We start from the raw sequence: 21,904 nt of genomic DNA, 5'->3' as shown, positions 1-21,904 counted from the left end.
CAGAAGGTGTAACCATCCACATTGTAATGAAAATGATTCTTATTGATTGGAAAAATATATTATAGGCTATGGGATAAAAATAAAAAATAAATCTGGCAGGTAGCATAGAACTAAATACACAGAAGTGCATATAAAACCAGTGAAATCTTAATAAGGGCTCCTGCTGTATTACTTCTTACAACTGAAGGTGAATTTACAACTATCTCAAAATAAAGATTTTTTTAGATGAAGAATATGCATAAATAAGTATATTAAAAATAAAAGATTGGTCAAAACAAAAGCAAAACCAACATCAACGAAAACGGCCCTAACTGGTCAATAAAGACTGTAATAATTAGGACGAGAGATTGTACACAGGAATCCATGAAAATATAGTCTAAATTCTTTTCTGGGGAAATTAGATAGTAAGTAAAACAGCATGTCACTGGAGATTCTTGACTAACAGAGAGATGTGGAAAACTCTGTAGAAAACTTAAATGTAGCTAAACTATAAACATTTAGATATTCACATTAGAAAATATCAGAACATTGCCTTAAATTCTTAACATTCAGCATCATGTTCCAAATGCTAAGTGAAAACATCACTTTTTCAGAAAAGTACTGCTCTAAATACACACACACACACGTACGTGTATGTGTATATAGATAGATGATAGATAAAATAATACATATCTGTATATAGATAGGTATAATATTAAACAAAATTTAGTTCCATACAAGAGTCAGTAAAAGTAATATCTAAAAACATATTATTGATTGACATTAGCCACTCTGTGTGTCATGTGTTTCAAGGCCAATAATTAAATATTTGTATTTTAAGTGTAGAATAATTTCAGGTTAATGTAGAATGTCATGAAGAGAAATGATAGGGTCAAAATACTACCACATGTTGTATTATTCTACAGCATTTAATTAGAGAAGAATGACAAGAGATAAAGATGCTCAGAGAATACTTAATTCAGGAGTCCTGGGCAAAGAACTAAATTAAGCGCAAGAGACTTGACAGTAGGTAGGGAAACGATGTAGAAGAATTGGAATAGAATGGATTTGAACCATGCTCTGGTAAGATGAAGTAGTGGAACAGAGTCTTAAATATAAGTCTGACAGAAAAGGAGAAATCATCAATTGAGACTATAAATGTGAAAGCATTTTGAATGTAAATTAAAATTAGGTAAAAGAGGTGTGTGTGTGTGTGTGTGTGTGTGTGTTTGGAAATGGAGTTGTCTGTAGAAAATAAGAGGAAAAAAGTTATGGAATAATTCACTGTATTTCTGATATTTAATTCTGTGTTTTGAGAGTCCAGTAAGATCTAAGGATCTGAAATAGACAAAAGAGGTCAATGTTAAAGTGTTACAGAGGTTACACAGTTCATTGTATTAGAGAGGAACAGATGGGTCTGCTGTTTACAGATTGTGGGGAGGATGAGTGTGAACAGGAGAGGAGGAGAAACAAGGAAAGCATGTCTGGTTAGCAGAAGAAAAATGACTAATCACTAATATTTTTCAGCAAAATATTCTGTGCAAAAAGACTGTATTCAATTTTTTAAAATCATTGGTTTTCTAAAAATGAGGATCAAGTTAAGGACTTGAGATAAGGGAAGGTTACCTGGTGTCTACTTGTAGCAATGTTTTTTATTACTTTATCTGAACGCAAAAAAGACAAATACAATATAGAAAATGCTCAACTTAACAAAATTTACTTGGATTAAATGTTAAATTTTTAAACAGAAAACAGATTCTTCAATTCACAAATAGCTACCTAAAATCTATTCTGTTTACATAAATACCTACTATTTATAGCAAGGCCATCTGCACATTGCCAGATATTAAATTTTAAAATGCAATGGTACACTGAGGTGTCAAATATGTCCAGGTACTTTGGTAATTGACCACAAGAGCTACATCAGTAAAAAATTAAAAACTACAAGCTAAGAAAGTTGATCACTTTTTACATTCATAAAACAACCCTGAAAAATGACTGAGGTAATCATGAAATCAGATTCTCGGAGAGGTAATTCACACCCAAGCAAAGCACTTTGTCAAATTCCATTTTGTTCACTCAAAAGCAGTAGCCAACATTTTAAATGATGCTGAAATTTATTTTTATTGGGAAGACTAAAAACTTAAGGCTTCAAAATATTTTATGAGATTTTCCTTTTAAGGGCACTAGGCTGAAGTCTGGATATGGAAGTTCAGCTGCCACTACTTGGCTAAATGGACAGACATTACTTAACTTCTCTGGGCACAGTCCCTCATCTAGGTAATACATTCATTGAACTGGGTAGTGTTTGAATCTCTTCTAGTGTCTTGATTATTTTGAGTCTAACGATCTGTTTAAATAATACAGATTACAATTCATTAAGAAAACTTTGACAAATCAAGGCTCGTCTAAAATCAAGGAGTCAACGCACCAGTTGATACCGTTGGACCCTTGTTGTCCCTGCTGTGTATCATCAAACATTTAATATTTTGTTCTTCTTCCTGTACTCTTCTCCCCATTCCCTCCCAGTTCTTCTGTTATCTAGCAGAGAAGCAGTCTCTATTCCTTTACACTTCTCTCATTTTAGGGATCAGATTGCTGTGGATCTGAGAATGCGTAGAGTTAACTCTACATTTGGGACTTTAATATAATGTTTGATTCTATTCTTTATTCAAAGGCACTGTCAAAGTCTAGCACATATAATCACTTAAAATTTATCTGATGTACATTTTGGAATTCTGCACACTGCATTGTGGATGTAGGAGAGGTAACTAAACTAAATAGTCAACGCAGCCAGCCACCCAGGACTTGCAAGTCCAGGGAAAGGTAACTAAACTAAATAGAGTCAACGCAGCCAGCCACCCAGGACTTGCAAGTCCAGGGAACTTTGCTGTTCCCTGTTACCTCAATCTAAGTGGTGTTTCTCAATAATGTATAAAAATGCAAACGTGAACAAACAAATAATTAAAATGTTTGTTTGCTTTGTAAAAAGAAGTATCACCAAAATAAAATAAGTTTTATACATTTTGTGTGGGACATACATATTTTCAGCTTTTAGTAATATTTGCACATCTGCCATGATTAAGGGTCTCCAACTGGAACCACTAAAAATAACAGAGCTACAATAAGAAAATTCTCTCTGCAATAAAGTTTCTAACATAGAAGGAAAATGTCATTTCCACCCTCCTAGTTTAACAGCTAAAACAGAGACACAAAATTTCATTGTCATATTTGAATTCCTTTCGTATAAGCTGTGTTTCCTCTTGACTAAGTGCCCCGCTCCCCGTACACTGTTTTTAAAAAATAAGTCCTGGCTGGGCGTGGTGGCTCACGCCTGTAATTCCAGCACTTTGGAAGCCCGAGGCAGGGGGATTGCATGAGGTCAGGAGCTTGAGACCAGCCTGGCCAACATGGTGAAACCGTGTCTCTACTAAAAATACAAAAATTAGCTGGGTGTGGTGGCGTGTGCCTGTAGTCCCAGCTACTTGGGAGGCTGAGACAGGAGAATCGCTTGAACCCAGACGGCGGAGGTCGCAGTGAGCCGAGAATGCACAACTGCACTCCAGCCTGGGCAACAGAGTGAGACTCGGTCTTGAAAAAGAAAAAGTTCTAATTTTATTCTTTATTTTGTTCAATATGCACTCTTCCTGAAAACGTCTTTTCAATAGCGAAGTAGCAGGAGACAAAGAGAAGAGGCAGTTAGGAGAGCCCTAAGCAAAAGAGGCTGAGGATAAGGGTGGGAAAGGCAACTTAAGCCTCTTACATAACTTGGCTAGAATTCACCGTATATTTCAGGGATATTTCACGCCATTTACAATTCTAAGGACAATGATTATTTTAAATCTTTAGTAATCACTTAGGCAAGCTACATTTCCTATAGGAGTATTTGTAATAAAATGCAAACAGGTGGCATAAAACAAACTGTTTTCAGATGGTGCGTATGTATGACATAATTGCAACTTCACTGGTAGATGATAAAAATTATAACTAATATTAACTAAGCCAGACATCATTCTAATTGCTTTGTGTATGTTAACTCAATTTTATTTTTGGAAACGATGGTACAGAAAAGTTAAATTTGTGGACAAGGGGTGACACTAGTAAGAGACAGGTTAGGGGAGCTAATATTTTCCAACTGTGGACAGACCCTGGGTGATTCATCATTTCCTGTGGTTTCCCTACATTCTACCCATCATCAAATTGCCATCATCAAACTCTCTTCAATTATACCTTTGAGTGTGACATCTATTTCCTTGTCTAATATGATAACTAAGAAATAGGATAAATCATTTATAATTTATCAACTAATGGCTAAATATGCAAAAGTGTTGCCACTTCTTTATATTTTCCTAAACATCTGGATATCCCAGAAAAATAAATTATAAAGCTCTACTTCCAGGAGCAAAGAATAGTTCTGGAGGAAAAATTATTTATAATTCTCTGAATTTTGAGTGTGAACATTCAAAGATGGTAATCCTAGAAATATGGATGGCAGCAAGCCTCTAAATAGAAATACCTAAACTCTGACTTTCCTGTCATTTCAATCTGTCTCAATCATTTACATCTATTCTGTCTAATTTAATGAATCCAGACCCATTTATACTTCAAATAAGAAAAAGAAATTCCCATGTAAACAGAGCCTACAGGTGAGAAAATTTTAATTGTTAAAGGCAGTAAACATACTAAGACTTCATTTTACCTTTGAAAAATATTAAATAAAAGACATCACTTGATTCCAAATTACACAGTGAATGCTAAAGCACTATTTAGATGGTTCTTTAAATGTGAAAGTTATTTGCTAAATTCCTGTTGTCCCACAAAATCAAAGCTAGTGCCCATTACGTTTTTGATGACACATTTATTTTCCTAAACTGCATGTGTTACCTACCAACGTAAATCAATGATTTGTGAAATTTGCTTTGCATGCATGGTTAATTTGATAAGAGTCATGTCCATTTAATTTTTTTCTACTAATAAGAATACACCTCAGTTTAGCTTGCCAGATTTTTGGGTAGCTAAGAATAATCACCCAAATGTTTACTGTGCAGTCCAGACAATGGACAAGCTACCTCAACAGACTCCGAATATATTTCACCACTGCATTTGCAAATAACTATCACTTTGCAAAAATAAGTTTTCATTTGGGTGTCATTTCTGGCAAACATTGAAGGCTATATTTTCAAAGAGTAAAATTCCAGGCCTTTAAAATTCTACTGGCATCTGGCAACTGAAGCCGGACCCTCCTGTAAGTTTTGCAGAGCCTCACGGATGACTTCACCTTAGTCATTTTCTTGCCCACAGTCACTTAAGATAACTGCGAACTTATTTTTTTCTTGTAGCATTATGGGAATCTCTTGAAGTATGTGGAGAATAATAAGCTAAAGAAAGAAAAGAAACAAAAGAAAATAAAAACTGCAGGGGACTTGGCATGCTTGACTTTTATGACTATCATTGATTGCCAGCTTAAGCCTGCTGGACTCATCGCACAACCATATATGCTTCAAGCTTAATATTTAATTTTATAAGTGGAACATTTATAATCATATGGCATTTAATAAGCCTTCTCTAATTCAGGTTTACTATTATCAGGAAATTAAATTTGGAGTTCTAGTAATATATGCATATATATATACACACACATATGTATGTGTATATATATCTACATATATATACATATATAAAGTAATTTTTTTCTTTAAGATGTGCTTTAAGTATAGCTTCCATGTCCTAGTTAATTCAGCACCCTCCCTTTTATCCTTTCCTTGCCATTATCCTCTCTACTAGACTACAATAAAAATGAAAAACTATGAAAAATAAGCAGCTTATAATCATAATTTTGATCAGTGAAACCTATACAAGCTTTAAGAAACATACCTATAACATCTTAGAAAGTTTATGAGCACAAACAGCAGAATACTTAAAAATACATTTGAGACATTCAAATTGAATTGATTCTATGAAATTTTGAAGAATAACAGCTTTTGAATTTAAAGCTATAATCAATACCCTAAAGATTTTACCACTGTGAGTTATTACCTAGCAAATATGTTATATGTTATATTTGCAATAAAGGTACACATTTTAAGGACATAGGAATTGTCATCAAGGTACACAAATATTTTAGAATTATTTAACATTTAACTAAATGGTAAAGTTTAAAAATAAGATAGCAATATTATCATACAAGTTAAGATCCAGTTTATTAATTTTTAATTCTATTGATAAAACAAAGGATTATTTTTGAAAGCCTTTTTCTCTCCTTCATATAAACCCTTTCCAAAAATATATAGACATAATACAGATTCTACCTGATCATTCTTGTGTATATGCCGATGTAAGAAACCAAAAACATGTAAATTATTTTCATAACACTATGGAAACCAATATTAAAAAATATAGTACCCAATTTACAGCAAGTAACATGTATAAATATAGAAATATTATATTGCTTGTAGACAATATAACATAAACGAAAGCTTCAGGAATAATGAGATACTTTATTATATATCAAAAATCTCAAATATAGAGGAATATTAATGACCCACACATCACACATGAAAATTAGTAACCCATTTGATCATACGCTTACCATGTAACTTACTGTTAATATAGTAATAAATAACGTCAAAAGGTTTTGAATGAAACTACTTATGCTGAAACATAAAAACAACTTCTGAGATATACACAAATGGATCAATAGATACAAATATTAATTATTTTGTATCATAAAATACTATCTAGTACACATTCTTAGAGGAAAAATCATCCAATATTTTAATAATGTAAAAAAAAGGAAGAACTGTTAGATAAAAGGGCATCAGATTTAGATTAATTCTGCCTCTAACGCAAATTGAAGGCTGAGTCCTATATGACCTTGACCATTGTAAGTTTACTACATTAAAACAAATGAAATATTCTGCAAGGTTTTCTCCAATAGGACTTTGAATCTCACGGATGACTATGATTTAGGAGTATTGCAGAGAGTTTTGCAACAAACTTTACTTTATACTGTTATTCCTTCTCTATTTGGGGGTTCAGTTCAACACGCTAATAAAAGAAATCGTTATAAGAGCACCATAAGGAAAGTAGGCAAAATGTTGGTGCTTCATTATATTTACAATCTTTACAAAAAATGTATGTCAGTAAACCATATTAACATCTAAAGTACATAATATGTAGGAGCAAATCGTGATTATAAAATGTGTCTTGTTTCTTAAATATGCTAAATGGAAATAGATCACATCTAGTTCAATTTTTAATCTGCGGACTTCGGCCTTAGTTTGTGTTTTATTTTATTTTATTTTTTTTTGCTTTTGATTTTAACCATTGAAATCATTCACCAACACTATAAGCCAAGAAATACAACATAACTGGCCAGTTAAGAATTAAGCCCTCTCACTTTACGGGTACAGTCAAGGGGGAAAATGTTTGTGATTACACTCAAAGGGAGCACTGCTGTCTCACTTCATGTGCTTATATATCTTCCCACACACAATGTTTTACTTATTTTTAAAAAGTGACAAAAATAAAGAAAATTTGGGAGAGATAAGTCATCCACAACTATTAATTCAACAAATAGTATTTAAGAAATTCCTACTTGTAATTTATTTTCTAATATTTCTGCATCATCCTTGGTATTTATCACTCATAGACATTTGCAACCCTCATAGCAGTGCTTGAAAAAGAGATATGCTCTGAAAATTTAGAAATAAATTACTGAAGTAGCTACAGTCCAACACTAAAATACACTGTTGTATTATGTTGGTTTTTCTAATTTGAAATGAAAATCTAAAAAGTCTTCACGTTTGATTTTGTGTGTTAAGCTGCCGTTATAAAAATACTAAGTGAATAAAATTTCACAAGCAAGGCAGCATTATCAGGCTAAGTAGTGGGCTTATAGATGGTGACGTTTTACATAATTCAGCTCTTGATTCATCTCTAGGTTTACATTTCTTAAGTGCAAAAATAAATGTAATTATTCCATTACATACAGAATTCACCTCCCGATTATTCCAGAATCTAAGAGAAAGGATTGATACTTTCTGCTATTTCATTTTTGCTTAAAATCAGGTTCTTAGACTGTTTAGATCTTATTATAAATATTACAACTTATAAATTCCAGGATTATAATCAATGATCTATGTTTTCAAACACAGAGGGAAAATGGGTTAATAATTGAAGTACTGTTTTTTCAGTTTATTAGTAAAAATCAGTTATAAGAGGTCAATGTAATGGTTTCCATTGATAATTACAATAAACAAATATTAAAATTTTAAATACTAAGTGCTGGAATTCCAAGCCCAGTGAAAGTTTGTGCAATATCATGCCTTGCATGTATGCTTTTCCTTTTAAAATGAACAATAAATAAAGAAATTTACACAGAAGTGGAAACTATTCCTACTTTTATTTGCATTCTTCCTTCCATTCATTGCTAACATTCAACAATAAAACAGGTTAATTCCTAAGGAATTGTTGCTTTTAACTTGAGTGTAATCATTTTAGAACACTCATGTAGGTCAATGATGATACTTAGAATTTTTTATGTCCATTTTTAAATGGACAAAAGGATTACCATTTTTAAATGTTCCCACCTAAAATTAATCTACCACTCCAAGAAAAAGAATGAAAGTGGTGTATTTTTACTCCATTTGATTTGTTCAATACTTCCCTATAATCTTCAAGGTCCAGTATACTTTTTTTAAACTCCAAAGCAAATGCTGAAAAGCCACAATCCAGTAACACAGAAATGAATAATAACACTACTTTATTCCTTTCAGAAAACACAATGATTGAAATATCTTGGAAATATTGCAATATAATTCTGAATGAAGCTGAGTAAGATACTACTCTGAGTTTAACTTCCAGCTTATTAAATGTAATATTTGCTTGTCATTCTGCATAGCCAAGCATATAGACAGATATAATTTGTCAGCAAAGGTTTATGATATAGTAGCTATAAATAAAATAGTTGCCATTTTACAAGAATCTAATATGATTCAAAACCTAGTAAAGTCTACCTTCCCAAATCGCTCATTTCTTTTTTGATATACTTTTATTTTTAATAAAATATTCATTCATAAATTAATTTGAATAGAAAATATCTAGATATGTACAGTATATAATGCAGGCACAAAAGCAAGGTTTAGACTAATGAATCAACTTTAGTTATTTTCACTAAAAGTGGGCAGTTTATGCCTACTACTAGGTTGCTTAAAGAGCAATCAAATGTAATTGAAGCCAAGTAATTCACACTATTTATAGACATTTTTCAGAATCACCTGCTTTGTAGTGATTTTTTTTCAGCACAGTTGTAAAGTTTTGATTTTTAAGAGTCCCTTTGAAGGCGTGGCAGATGTTGGCTTTGCTAATAATGATGGAAAGCGTAGCAGGTTCAAAGTTACAAAAATGTTTAACACATATAAAATATAATGGCGTGCTTTTCTATTTAATTTGGTTATTTTCAATTGTCAATAAACTGTAAAGGAAGCCTAAAGTCCATAAAAATTTGCTTCCAAAACATGAAGCTTCTAGAGTTTGTATATGTGTGTGTCCATGTACATTTGTGGAGGGAAAATGCATAAAAATATATGCTAGAGAAGCTTACATATTACAGTCTTAAATCATTACTATGAATAAAATTGTAAGGTTTATAAATATTAAAGCTGCTTTTCAATATTTTCCGGTGCTTAAAATTCTATTAGAATTTAACACGGTAATTGGCACAGACACATACAGTCTAGCTATTAGATGCAGAGATACAGAATTTTGGTCCTGACTTTACCCTAGATTTATGTACTAAATTTTCTCTCAACTATTAATACAAAGTAATTATAAACTACCTAACAACATGCAAATGGTCTCACTATATAGGATGAGATTTTTATCTAACACAATTTTAAATTTCAGTTCAGAACTCACTTCAATTTTATTTTTTAGAAATACTGAAATACTAAAATGTGCTATAAGCAATGAGAGATATATGTATTAATAGCATACCAGGATCATAATCATTTTCAACTTTACTTATAGAAAACCTAATGCAATCATTAAAGAGAAATAAATATTTAATTTAAATCTATCTGAATATCTGACTATTAATTACCTCAAGCTGAAATTAGCAAATAAAATTTTATTTTCAATAAGTACACATAGGTTTAAACAGAAACTATTGTGATATTTCCTTTTAGTCAATATATCTTCACAATATCAAAAGAAAGAAAAGCTCATTCTAAGTACCCAGCATTTTTATCCTTGGTGATGACTAATTGTACTTTCCACTCAAGTTTTAATTTATTCATAATTTATTCAGCTGACACAAACACTTATATTTGTTTGTTTTTCCATTACCCTCATTATCAGCTTCAACATGTAGAAATGAACTGAATTTCGTTAAATTGCTGTTTCCCACACAGTTGGGGGAAGAGATAAATAAGTGTTGTTAAATTATTCCATTAAAAAAAAAGTTTTATTAAAATAAATTAAGGGACTCAGTTATTGAATTCCACTTTCTTGGTTTCCCCCAAACAAAATAACACGTGCTTGCATGAAAATTCAGTTTGCCCTAAGAAACTTAAGGGCAATGGCTCAGTTCCGGAAGCATAAGGCTATCACGTAGGTTTCATTTTATTTTTATTGCAGAAAAATAAAATGAACAGTAAGCACTTATGGGAATTGCAAGAGAACTCTCAACAGCCTGAACTGGGATCTCTTTCAAAAGTTACACTGATATCGAATGTTCAGTTTATGAAATTGTCACTGCATTCTAAAATCGACGGTTTTTCTAATAAAAATTGAAACCTTCTTACAACGATTAACCTTTCACTATCTAAAGGGAGTTTCACTTATAGTTGGGAAAATACAGTAAATATCAGTGACACGACTGCTAACTTTCTTATAAAAACTAATTTGTGATGGAACATTAAAAGTTCACCCCCTGACCTTGGAAAATAAAAGTTAGTTTTTGAGACTCTGACAGAAGAATCTATCCCATACTAACGCTGAAGAACGATTGATATTGCTGCAAAGGGGAGAGGAATATTAAACGTGCGGTCAATCATTTTCATTTATGTGACATCTCACCTAAAGCTTTATAAAGGATAAACATTCCAATTCTTCAAACCAATATATGGTATTACCTTCTAGGACTATTATTAACCCAGTTCCGCAGAGGAAGAAAAATATACAAATATTATATTAAACAAATGACACTTTCCAAAAAGATGGAAGCCAGGCTGCACCATAGCCACGAAAGAAAACTCACAAGTCTCTCAATTTTAAAGTATCTTTTAACAATTTTATGATAACAGAAGTAGGTGAGAGCTTTGAAAAGTTGTCTGGAAAACTTTGAGTTTCTCTGGATTGCTACAATTTACTCGGCAAGTTGTGCCTTCAAGCACCAGAGGTCAGGAAGGTTCTCCTTTTGCGTGGCTGCTCAAATTATCCCCAGTGAAACCAGCGCCTCCTGCGCGCACCCTTGCATACCACCTTCAGGCACGTAGCTAACTAACACTACCCGAGTTGCCGTTCGCTTCCCAGTATTTGCCGCCGCTAAAACCCACTTGGTAGAGGGATTTATTTTCCACTCTTGAAATTTAGATTCTGTAATTAACTTACACCACCTGAACATATACTAGATTAAGGTTCGTCTTTCTGCCAGTGTAAGCATGTATTTATTTACAATTCTCTGACACATTCCTTAAAATCTGAATTCCTAGATAATGTCTTCTTCCCCAAGAAGGGGAAATTTTTACCATTTGAAATAGGGTGCTATTTAAAGAACTCTCAAACAAGAATGTTTTTTTTTTTTAAAAAAAAAAACTAAAACTTTTTTTTCTCATGCGCTCTGCCAAGTTCCATTGCAAGTTCCAAATATTGTGCAATAATTTGGAAATCCAGTTAACGATGGGAAAAGTCGAGCCACTCAGAGTCGGGAACTTGCAAGAGAAAAGTCAAAAAGCGGCACCCGCACGCACGCCTGCCCAACGGACGCGGCATCCCTGGGCACACGCCCCTCCCTCCTCAGTGCTGGGATGGAAGGTCACGCTTCGCAATCGATTTCACAGCCACTTGTCCTTTTTTATCAACCTTCTGGTAAACTAGTTTAGGACCTTGGAGAGCTTAGAGCTGCTAGCTGTGTTGCTCTCGGATAAACACGTGTCCGCAAATAACAGGACCAAAGCTTCACCGCCGAATTTAACACATTCCCATCTTCCCCGCCGCCACCCTCCAGTGCCAGACTCTTCCCTGGCATCTCCCCGCCCCCTTTCCAGGCCGGCGCGCACTCTCGAGGGTGCCTGGCGCTCTCTTACCTGAGCTGTCGCTTTTCCTCTTGCCACCGCTTCGCTTCTCCGCCTCCGCAGGTGACAGTGCCTGGCGACCGTAGTCCCCCGGCGCGCACGAGGCCCCGGTCGGGGTGCTGGAGCCCAAGCTGGAAGAGTTGGAACACAGGACAGGCGGGCTGCTCCCCAACTCTGGGGGTCCTCCGGAGTCGGGCTGGAGGCAGAGGCTGTGCCGAGCCGCACTCGGTGGGGAGGACATCTGCGGGAGGTGCCAGTTGGTTTGCAGAGCCTGGTGCTGCTGCTGCTGATGGTGGTGATGGTGGTGATGGTGGTGGTGGTGGTGACCCCTGTGATGCTGGCTGGCAAACATGCCCTCTTCGTTGGGGTATCCCGCGATTATGCAAGATGAGGAAGAAGTAGAGAGCTCGGGGTAAGACATATGGTCAGATCTTCCATGGAGGGCGAGAGAGGATTGGGAGAACGGGTGCAAGCCTTGCGCCGTGGCGTGAGGGCTGCGCAGGCAGCCAAAGAGCGGGTGTTCCATAGCATGCAAGTTTCAGGTTCCAGGCAGAAGACTTCACGACGGTTCCAAAGGCCACCACCCTCTGTCACTTTTCACTGGAAACCGTGTGATGTTTTTTCCCCCTCTCAAAGCAATAGCCGTGCACTTCTGCGGAGCTCGGATAATCCCGGTCCTGAGCCCTAGCGGCCAGTCTCCTTTACATATGAACAGTCGGACCGGGAAGAGCTTCCCTAAGCTACTCAGATGTCAAGAGTGGGAGAGGTTGAAGCCAAAAGAAGGTGGTCCCAGTGAACTGCCTTCAGGGGGAAATGGCTCTGAGAGGTTATAAATAGACTGTAACGTGAGCCGGGGGCTGGCTTAGGAGCCCAGAGTTGACCACATGCAAACTCCCTCCAAAACTCCCGCTCAGTCTGCGCCACGCGCTCCCAGTTCCACTTCCTATCGCCGGCTGGACAGACGCAGAGCGTCCACGCCCGCCTAACCCTGCCAGCTACCAGGACTACAAGCGGCGCGCCAGCGTCTAAATCCCGCCCGGGAGGGCAGCGGCTCTGTCCTCCACACTCTGGAGGCCAGGGCGCGGCGCGCACCAGCGCCAACCCAGCACCCTGTTTCCTACCTACTAACTTTTCTCTTGGGAAAACGTAACTCGTCAGTGTCATTTGGGAACTGTCACCTGCAGAAAAGCTAGGGGATACGCCTAGCCTTTGAGGAACACGAAAGAAGTGATAGGGTTAAAGGAAAATATCAGAGCTAGTTTGGCGCACTCTCGAAGTTTTTCAAACTTCGCATCTTCCCGTGCCCTGGGCGCCGCGGCGCGCCTAGGTTTTCGCAGCTAGTTTCTGTGGGTGGGTGGTTAATGGGCTTGGACGACAGGTCTGAGGTTTCGGGGATGTGCACCATGGCCTGGAAAGTGTGATTCTCAGTGCGGAAAGAAGGAAGACCTGGTGGGGTGGGTGGGAGGAAAGCGTGAGTCTGAGAGGGTTGCAGATGCCTGCTCCCTGGCATCCTCACGTGCGATGCCCGGTGGAGTCTCCCTCCCCCCGCTTTCCTGGTCTCGCTCAATTTCCTAGCCACTTGTCCACCAAGAAGAAACTTTCCGGGGTCAAGAATTATTTCCAAGCGATTTTGTCCCGGTCACATGAGATGTGTAGATTGCACGCACATTTCTAGCCTTTCCCCTCAGTAGCTAGCCCAGGTCTCTTCAATTCCTTCCAGAAATCCACTCTCTTCTGCTCAAAAATAAATCCACTAATCATGTCTCTTACCATCACGGCTCCATTTACTGAGAAATCTTAAATTTCGATAGCTCTAAGAATTCACTAAGCTTGGGCACTTGGTTACATCTTGGCATCCCTGAAAATAAACTCGATAACTTGCCTCCAGTAAGCACGCGAGAGCGAGGGCAGGGCTTTGATACTGCCACTTGCTTGGTGGGCGACAAGATCCGCTGGGGCACAGTAGTTTATACACAAGTGAATGGTGCTGTAATGAGCAGGAGGAGCAGTCATGTCCCATCTGGGACGCGTCGCATCAGGAGAATATCTGTAGTCACCTATTCCGCCCGGGCCCCGAATGCACCACCAGCAGTGTCGCCCTGTTATTTTCATTGTCTCAGGTGTCCAGAGGATGATGACCAGGTCTTTGAAGTTGTTAATGGGATTAATGGGTACAGCAAACTGGGCTAGACATCTGGTTTGAATTAGGAAAAACTATTGATTAATCTTTGAGAGGTGTCCCCAAAGCAGAACCTTTCCCCTCCTCTTCCAGCCCCCCTGTTTAAGCCTGACTATCTTTTCTTTTAAGTCACGCTGCAGAATAGTGGCTTCGCAATAACATTCGTGTGAAAGATCGAATTGTTTTCTATTGCTTAGAGGTGGGGTGGAGTGGGGGTTGATCAGGAATTCTGAGATTTGTAAGCGCTGCTTTCTTTAACGGAAATTGAGCTCTATTTTGAGGGAAATTAGTTTTGCAGACTTCGTTTAAAAAAAAAAAAACTAAAACTTTTGTTCACCAGCTGCTCAGCTTTTCAGTGTGGGTCTGAGCTGAAACCTGCTGCAAGCCTTTGACGGTAAGATTTTCTTTACCGATATTTTGGGAATCTAATATTGTTTTAGACTTCGAAAGAGGGTGTTGTTCAGGTTGCACGTTTCTAGGGGTTTTAAGCACTCGCAGGATGGCGTCCAGGACTTAGATCTTAAGAATATTTCTTCCTGCCACTCCCCATGCCCTTGGCTCTTTAAGAATAAAAAGAGGTGGGGGAGTTATAGTCCTCCAATATCGTCGGAATATTTTTTGTATTTTCATTGTGTTTATGGTTTCAATATGTGCTCTAATATTAAAAGTTAAAGTACAAAGAGCCACCCCAAACTTCCCAAACTCATGTAGGTTCTCTATGGATTCTGGGTGAAAGCATTAAAGGCTTTATTTAAAGTGAGATTTAGGCAACCATCTCAATAAACCTAACCAGAAATATTTACATAATATAATGCTGTCAACCAAAAGCATTGTGGAAAATGTCAGACAAGACAGACTAAAATTACACATGATCTGCAGACATCAGTACAAAACATCCACAATGGTCCTTTTGGTTTGCATTACAATGGTTTAGAGGAAGCTAAGCAATTACTAAATGAATGGATTTGAATTTAACCAGTGTGTTGCAGGTAACTAGAAACAAGCCCACACAAACCTTTCATCTCCAGGAGCTGCCACTTCTTAAACCTGCCCAGTGACTGTGCTGGAGTTTTTTCTCACTCACTGTGTCAGATGTTAACAACATGTCCAGAATTTTCTCTAGAACCTGCCCCAGTCAGTCAGCCTCTGGAACTGTGGGGCCAGAAACCTGGGAAGAAAAATTTAGGAAAGGTTAGAAAAGGAGAAAGTCATTCCGAAAGCATGCAGTGAAAACAAAGCTAGCAAGAAAGGTCTTTTTAATTGAAGACAGAAAACATTTAATATCAGCAAAAATTATGAGGTCCAGTTTTCTTACAGAAAACACAATATAAGGAAAATATTTGGAAGGAAAAAATGAAGGACTAAAAACGAGGTCTTGGTGAATTCCAGAATTAAATATGACTTTAATTTTCTCTGGATTTCTAAATATGTATTAATTTTTATATAAAGATTTTTAAATTTTCATTTACTATATACTACTTGGAATGAGATAGAATACTGAATTTTATGTTCTAGGTTATAGAGAAATTTTGAAAATGTAATAACAACAGGAAAAAAAATCCCTAGCATTTCCTATAATAGCTACTTCAGTGTTCACATCCATAAAATTCAACACTGAAAAGATGCCTTTTTACCTAATAATATAAGGAGAATGGTAAAAATTATAAAATTTATTATAAAATTTCCATATAAACATCATTTAAAACTATACATTATATAGTATTTATCCTACATTCACAATATACTTGAGTTTTCCTGAAGAAAAGTTATATCAATGCCAATATTTCATGAAAGGTTTCAATATCAAGTAACACCTTATAAAGAGGTTGATTATGTGAAAAGGTAAGCTCCTTAGCTCTTGTAGGGTCCACAATTATAATTATTTTAAATGTAGGCTAGGTTCTTTACACTTGGTAAGTGTGCATATTTATTGGTTCCTCAGCTTAAATGAAATGACATTTAAGGGTAAATGTAGAGATTTATTTTATTAGGACTATTTTCTTTTAAAACGAATAGAACACATATTAAGCAATCCAACAAAATTATATTTAAATTTTACTTTAAGATTTATGACGATTCTTTTAAAAGTTGCCATTCTTCTGCACACATATGACATGAGTTATCATGGAACTTCAAATATTTAAAATTAAATACAAAATTCTACTTTACCTAATAGATACATTTTCCTAGGTAACATATAGTCATAATATATGAACTTAAGTGTGGATAATTACATTAATATTGGAATTTATCTCTGAAAACTTTATTGAGTATAGAAATATTATTTCTGCTATATTTTGCCAAAAAGTAGCAGTTATGTCCTTCAGTTGGTTCTTCTGAAACAAAGAATTTTGAAAATGTATCCAAATATGCTACATACCCAATGGTAATTTATGTGATTTATGACGTACTTTATTTTTTAAAACTAAGGAATTGACTTTCCCCAGGAACTATGCATTACAAAATTTATGGAACAATTTTGCTATGGCTAACACTATACTAATTCCATATACTTATACACATTTTTTAAATGTTATTATTTTTACATAACACTAATTGTTAGGTTCACAATAAAACTTGTTACATTCATTTTACACGTACCAAAAGAAATGAATACTTAAAACCCTACTTCTAAACTATAAAACAATCCAGCACACTTTGTTTTTCTAGTTTCTAGGTCTTCCTGCATTTAAATTTATTTCCTTCAGAAATTGGCGGTTTTCTTCAATTCAATTACTGTATAGTGTAATCAATGAAACTGTACTAAACACTAAATATAATTCTGCCTAAAGCAATAAGAGATGAAACAAAATATATCAAAATTAGAACAATTTAATAGATAATCTTTAGAAAGCCAGCATGCAATATAGATTAGGACTAATAAAATTAAATCTTAACAATTGAATTAAAAATTCAAAATACATGCATTTTTTCATAACATGTATTCATACAGTTAATAAAATTCTAATGATCTTTTTTCTTTCTTTTTCTCTTTTTATTTTGTGAGGAGTCTTAAGACTGGGAAGACATTGATTGCCTTTCAAATTTCAAAAACTTCTAACTGGACTTCCTTTGGTTCACCTGTTTTAAATCCATAATTATTTGATAGTTACCTCATAATAATGCTAATAGACAATAATTAATTTTTACATTTACATTTGGATTCACCTCATATGTTATTTTTATTGATAAGTGTAGGCCTTTTCAAAATTTTATCATTGAAAATTGTCTCCTTTCCATAACAGAGAGATGTATAGCCACACTAATTCAAGATAATTCTATAATGAAATGTTCTATATTTTGTTATATTTTCTATAGCATCAAACTTATAACCATTACATTTCTATCCACAATTTAAGATAATTACACCATTTATTTCTTCCGTGTTTTAAAAAAGCAATGCTATCTTTTTATATAAACTGAATTTAGAAAAGTTCACGAATCTCAGAGAAGAAAAATGGAATCGAAAATACAGATGGGAATTGTAATAAACCTTAGTCTTCCGTTTGAAATTTTCCAACTTGAAGAGTTTAACATAACTAATGTAATTGTGGCATTATGATAAGTTTTTTTGTGTGTGTTATTTTTCATACTTCATCAATTTATAGCAAGTTTTATTCTTAAAGTGGCTTTTCCATTTTGAACTCGGGTTTATTATTTGGATTACTAGAAATCTCTGTGTTTTAGCTGTTAGTATAGTCTCCAAAATATTTAATTGCACACTCGTATTTTATATGATGCAGACTCAACAAAGAAACACCAGCTGCCTTTTATGTCAACATTTTTTTTTAGGAATAAAGGAAAAATGTTGTATATTTGTATACCAAACAAAATGAAAAGTTAAGGCCAAATACATGATCTCTTAGAAAAGCATATTTTTCAGAGTTTAATATTATAATAGTACTTTGATGCAGCACAGGTTTTTTTTTGACGATTTTGAGAGTGATATGGACTGTTTTATACAAGGCAATGGCCCTATGGAAATAGATAAAATCAAGAATGAAATGATTAAATGACAACTGTCTATCTATGTCTCAATTAACCTAAGAAACAAGGTCAGAATTGGTCAAAAAAAAAAAAAATCAGAACAGTATTTAGCAGGTGAAAAGGCAGAAAGTAAGATAAACTTAAGATATTAAAAATAATTTTAAATTTGTTAATACATAAATTGTAAGCCACATATGATCATGGTAAAAAGATTTCAGGTTCATATCTTAGTTTAATTGAAATTTTAAAAATAAGTAATCAGAAAGGTTCATATTTAACTGCATAGCATATATATTTTTGATAGAAGTAATAATGAAATATTACTATTCTGAGAAACAGTTTCAAATAATTAATGTGAAATGTGGATATACATGTGATCAACGCTCAGACATGTGCAGGCTACTGAATATCTGAAGTTCTGAATAATCACTGCCTTTTCATCTTACAAATTCGTAAGCTGAAACTCCTTGTAACCAAAAGTTTTTTTTCTAATTTTTTTCTATTTTTAGAGGATGATTTTTGTTAAGTTGGGTCATAGTATATGAGAAGATAATAAGCTGGTTTTCAACAGCTGTTAGTGTCTGAGGGAAAAAAACAAGTCTTGGGCCAACTGCACTCAAGAACACTTCAAAGCACAAGTAAGGAAATTCTGTACCAAACACCAACCAGAACCCAGGAGGAATACCAGCTCTGAGCTCAAAGGCCCAGGACAAGCCAATTTGTCATACCACCAGCTAACAGTTGTTTTCATCCACAAAAGGACCTGTGATCAAAACAAAGCTTTCTTTATATTACGTAAGGTTGTAGAAATACTAGATGGAACCTCTTCAACACTTAGAGTGACTAGAAAAGAGTCATTTTTCTCCTTCGGACATGCATTTTGCATGCCTTTGTCCTATAAGCTCAAAGCTGTGGGACTTCACGTTGGTCCAATTCCACTCTAACAACTCATTCTTGAGGGTATAAAATACTAATAAATAGAAAAAGACAACAGTGACTGAAGAGGTCAAAACGATCTTGTAATACTTCATGAAAAAATAGAATCAAACTGACAACTGATGCTGAAAATGGACTTTATGAGTAAAAGAATACTGACATTTTTTTCCTCTAATTTAGGGCATCTGTAGTAATCTGCTGCAGCATTTCTGCAAATAACTTATTAAAGATGACTGAATGTGCTGGTTAAAGTGACAGTAATGTTTCTCTGAAGATATACCAAGGTCAAATTAAATAGACTTGACCCATAATCAAATATAGTAATACCTCTATTTATTGCAAACAACTTTAAGAGCATTCCTTTGATATAGTAACTATAGAGCACTAAAAATAGCACATTTATGACCTCCCATGTTAATTATTTTATTTTTTCATCATAGTTATCATCTGTGGGTTACCAGTACCTGTCAGCAGCTTATGCAGTGTTTGAATTTCTACAAATTTTGTTCTCGGTTACCTCTGGTATCCTACCTCTTGCAGTTAACGATGTGATTTGATCAAAGTTGAAAGCTGAGTCTTTTGGATTTTAAGATCTGATCATACCTTCATCAGATAGACCCTGCCACGGAAAGGTCTCAGGCCCAGGTAGCATTACTTGGAATATTTCTTCCAGAACCAAAGACAAGCACATAAGTATAAAACTGCAAAAATGTTCACTGTTGCACATGTGGCAATAAAGCCTAGCATGTATTTTTAGAGAAGAAAGATACAAAGAAGCACGTAGTAGCTTGTAAATGTTATGCACTGCAAATCTAAAGTTATCGAATTAGCTATTGGTGTCTCTTTCTGTAATAGTATTAAAGACTTGCTAATCCATGTGTAGTTCTGTTATATAAACAATATTTTTCTTAAAAAGCAACTGCTAGATCACTATAATCTGGCATTTGTGTCAAATATAGCCATGACTAGAACCATGGGTTGAACCGTGGGTTATGTTCCTTGTACTGTACTAGCAATTCCAGTGATCAAAAATTGCTGTCTCAATTTTAAGTGAGAAAATCCTGTGTCAGCCTCTCTCTAAACAGCCTTATTGACAAGTCGGTTGCTTAAGTCAGAAGTAGAAACCCACAGTTGCCAAGCCCCTCCTTCCTTCTCCTTTCCCCCCATGCAGTCAATCATCAAGTACAGTATTCCCAATTATACTTCTTTAATGTCCCTTAACTCCATACTCCTCTCAGTCACCAGTCAGTACTTTATTTGGGAGCCTTTATTTGAGGTCTATTTATCCTCCATCATCAGACCAGTACTTTATTTGAGGTCTATTTATCTAGACCTCACTGTGGAATACGATTCATGTGGTTGTTGAGCACTTGAAATGTGGTTTTTCCAAATTAAGATTTATTTAAAGATTAAAATCCACACCAGATAGAAAAGACTTCTTGTGAAATTAACCAAGTTTTGCACTGACTACATATTAAAATAACCATGGTTGGATGCATTGGGCTAAATAAAATATATTAATTAGCTAACTTTATTTTTTACTTTTTTCATGCAGATGCTAGAAAACTTAAAATGACCTACATGGCTTACATTGGACAGTGCTAGGCCAGAGGATGTCATTTAGTTTTTTCTCCCTTTTATTCCCTTCCCTTGCAAAAAGGTACCAAATTACATACATATCTGTCAAAATGATGTAGGACCTAATGTCTCTCTGTAAGTTGATCCTCTTGACCCCATGATTAGGAGCTTCACAATGTGGTACCACACCTGGAAACCTCCAGAGCAAGATCTCAAGGAAATACAGGAAATTCCTGAAACAGCAAAACCCCCCATGTGAAGACGTCTGTTATTCCTCTGTGCATCAGGAGCATCACTGTTAACTGCTGACAGGCTTGAAAGAGCTTGCTTGACAATGTCCTTTTTGAAGATAAAAGAGCCAGGTGTGTTATTCAGGATGGGCTAGACAATGCTGTCACAAGTTTACCTCTGCATCTTACTGCCTTGGAAAATTTTCATGCATAGCATGGCACAAGATGGTTGGCTCTCCAGGCAGCAGTTGGCGTTGTGAATCAGTCATCTCAGCATGTGTCTCCAAGATCCACAGCAAGGGAAAAAAGAGGTGGAGGGTCACATGCCTGGTGTTACATACTTTGAGGCAAAGGTGATAGGTGCCATTTCTGCTCACAGCTCTTGGGCCAGAACAAAGCCATACATACCTATGAGAGGACCGGAAAATAACTCTGAAGCACAGGGCTCTTTGGTGAGCAGTAAGTATTTCTGTTACACCAGGTTTTGACAAACTTCACATTTACTCCTAATAGGCCTAATTCATATCACTAAACTCTGCATTTCTTGTGTCTTGCTGGCATCTTATGTTAACATTTTCTAGCATAATGTCTGGCACAAAATAAGAGCTCAGTATATATATTTAACAGAGCATTTAGATCTAAGCGTTTCACTTTATCACTAGATTTTAGTACCCATGTAGCTGTTGTGGCACATCAGGGAAATATAACTGCTTCTACAA

At 35.5% G+C, this 21,904-nt stretch overlaps 1 protein-coding gene and 1 long non-coding RNA gene across 2 annotated transcripts in view; one reads left to right on the top strand and one right to left on the bottom strand.

The window, feature by feature from the left end:
• Positions 1–13,162, bottom strand: part of MEOX2 (mesenchyme homeobox 2) — an 82,215-nt gene extending 69,053 nt beyond the window's left edge. Inside the window, exon 1 of the mRNA XM_012450717.2 lies at positions 12,288–13,162. Within this exon, the coding sequence (XP_012306140.1) occupies positions 12,288–12,801 (514 nt within the window). The 5' untranslated portion in view covers positions 12,802–13,162. The remainder of the gene's footprint in view (positions 1–12,287) is intronic.
• On the top strand, positions 12,437–21,114 carry LOC105716159 (uncharacterized). The gene is made up of 3 exons (XR_001107208.3): positions 12,437–12,687; positions 14,795–14,848; positions 20,933–21,114. It is a non-coding gene; the product is annotated as an uncharacterized LOC105716159 (long non-coding RNA).
• Positions 21,115–21,904: the final 790 nt, after the last annotated feature.

This window comes from Aotus nancymaae, unplaced genomic scaffold (assembly GCF_030222135.1).
Source record: "Aotus nancymaae isolate 86718 unplaced genomic scaffold, 86718_ANA_hifiasm-v0.15.2.pri h1tg000025l, whole genome shotgun sequence".
In the NCBI taxonomy this organism is placed as follows: domain Eukaryota; kingdom Metazoa; phylum Chordata; class Mammalia; order Primates; family Aotidae; genus Aotus; species Aotus nancymaae.
The sequence above is the reverse complement of the archived record's forward strand: the minus strand, read 5'-3'. Positions and strand labels throughout refer to the sequence as shown.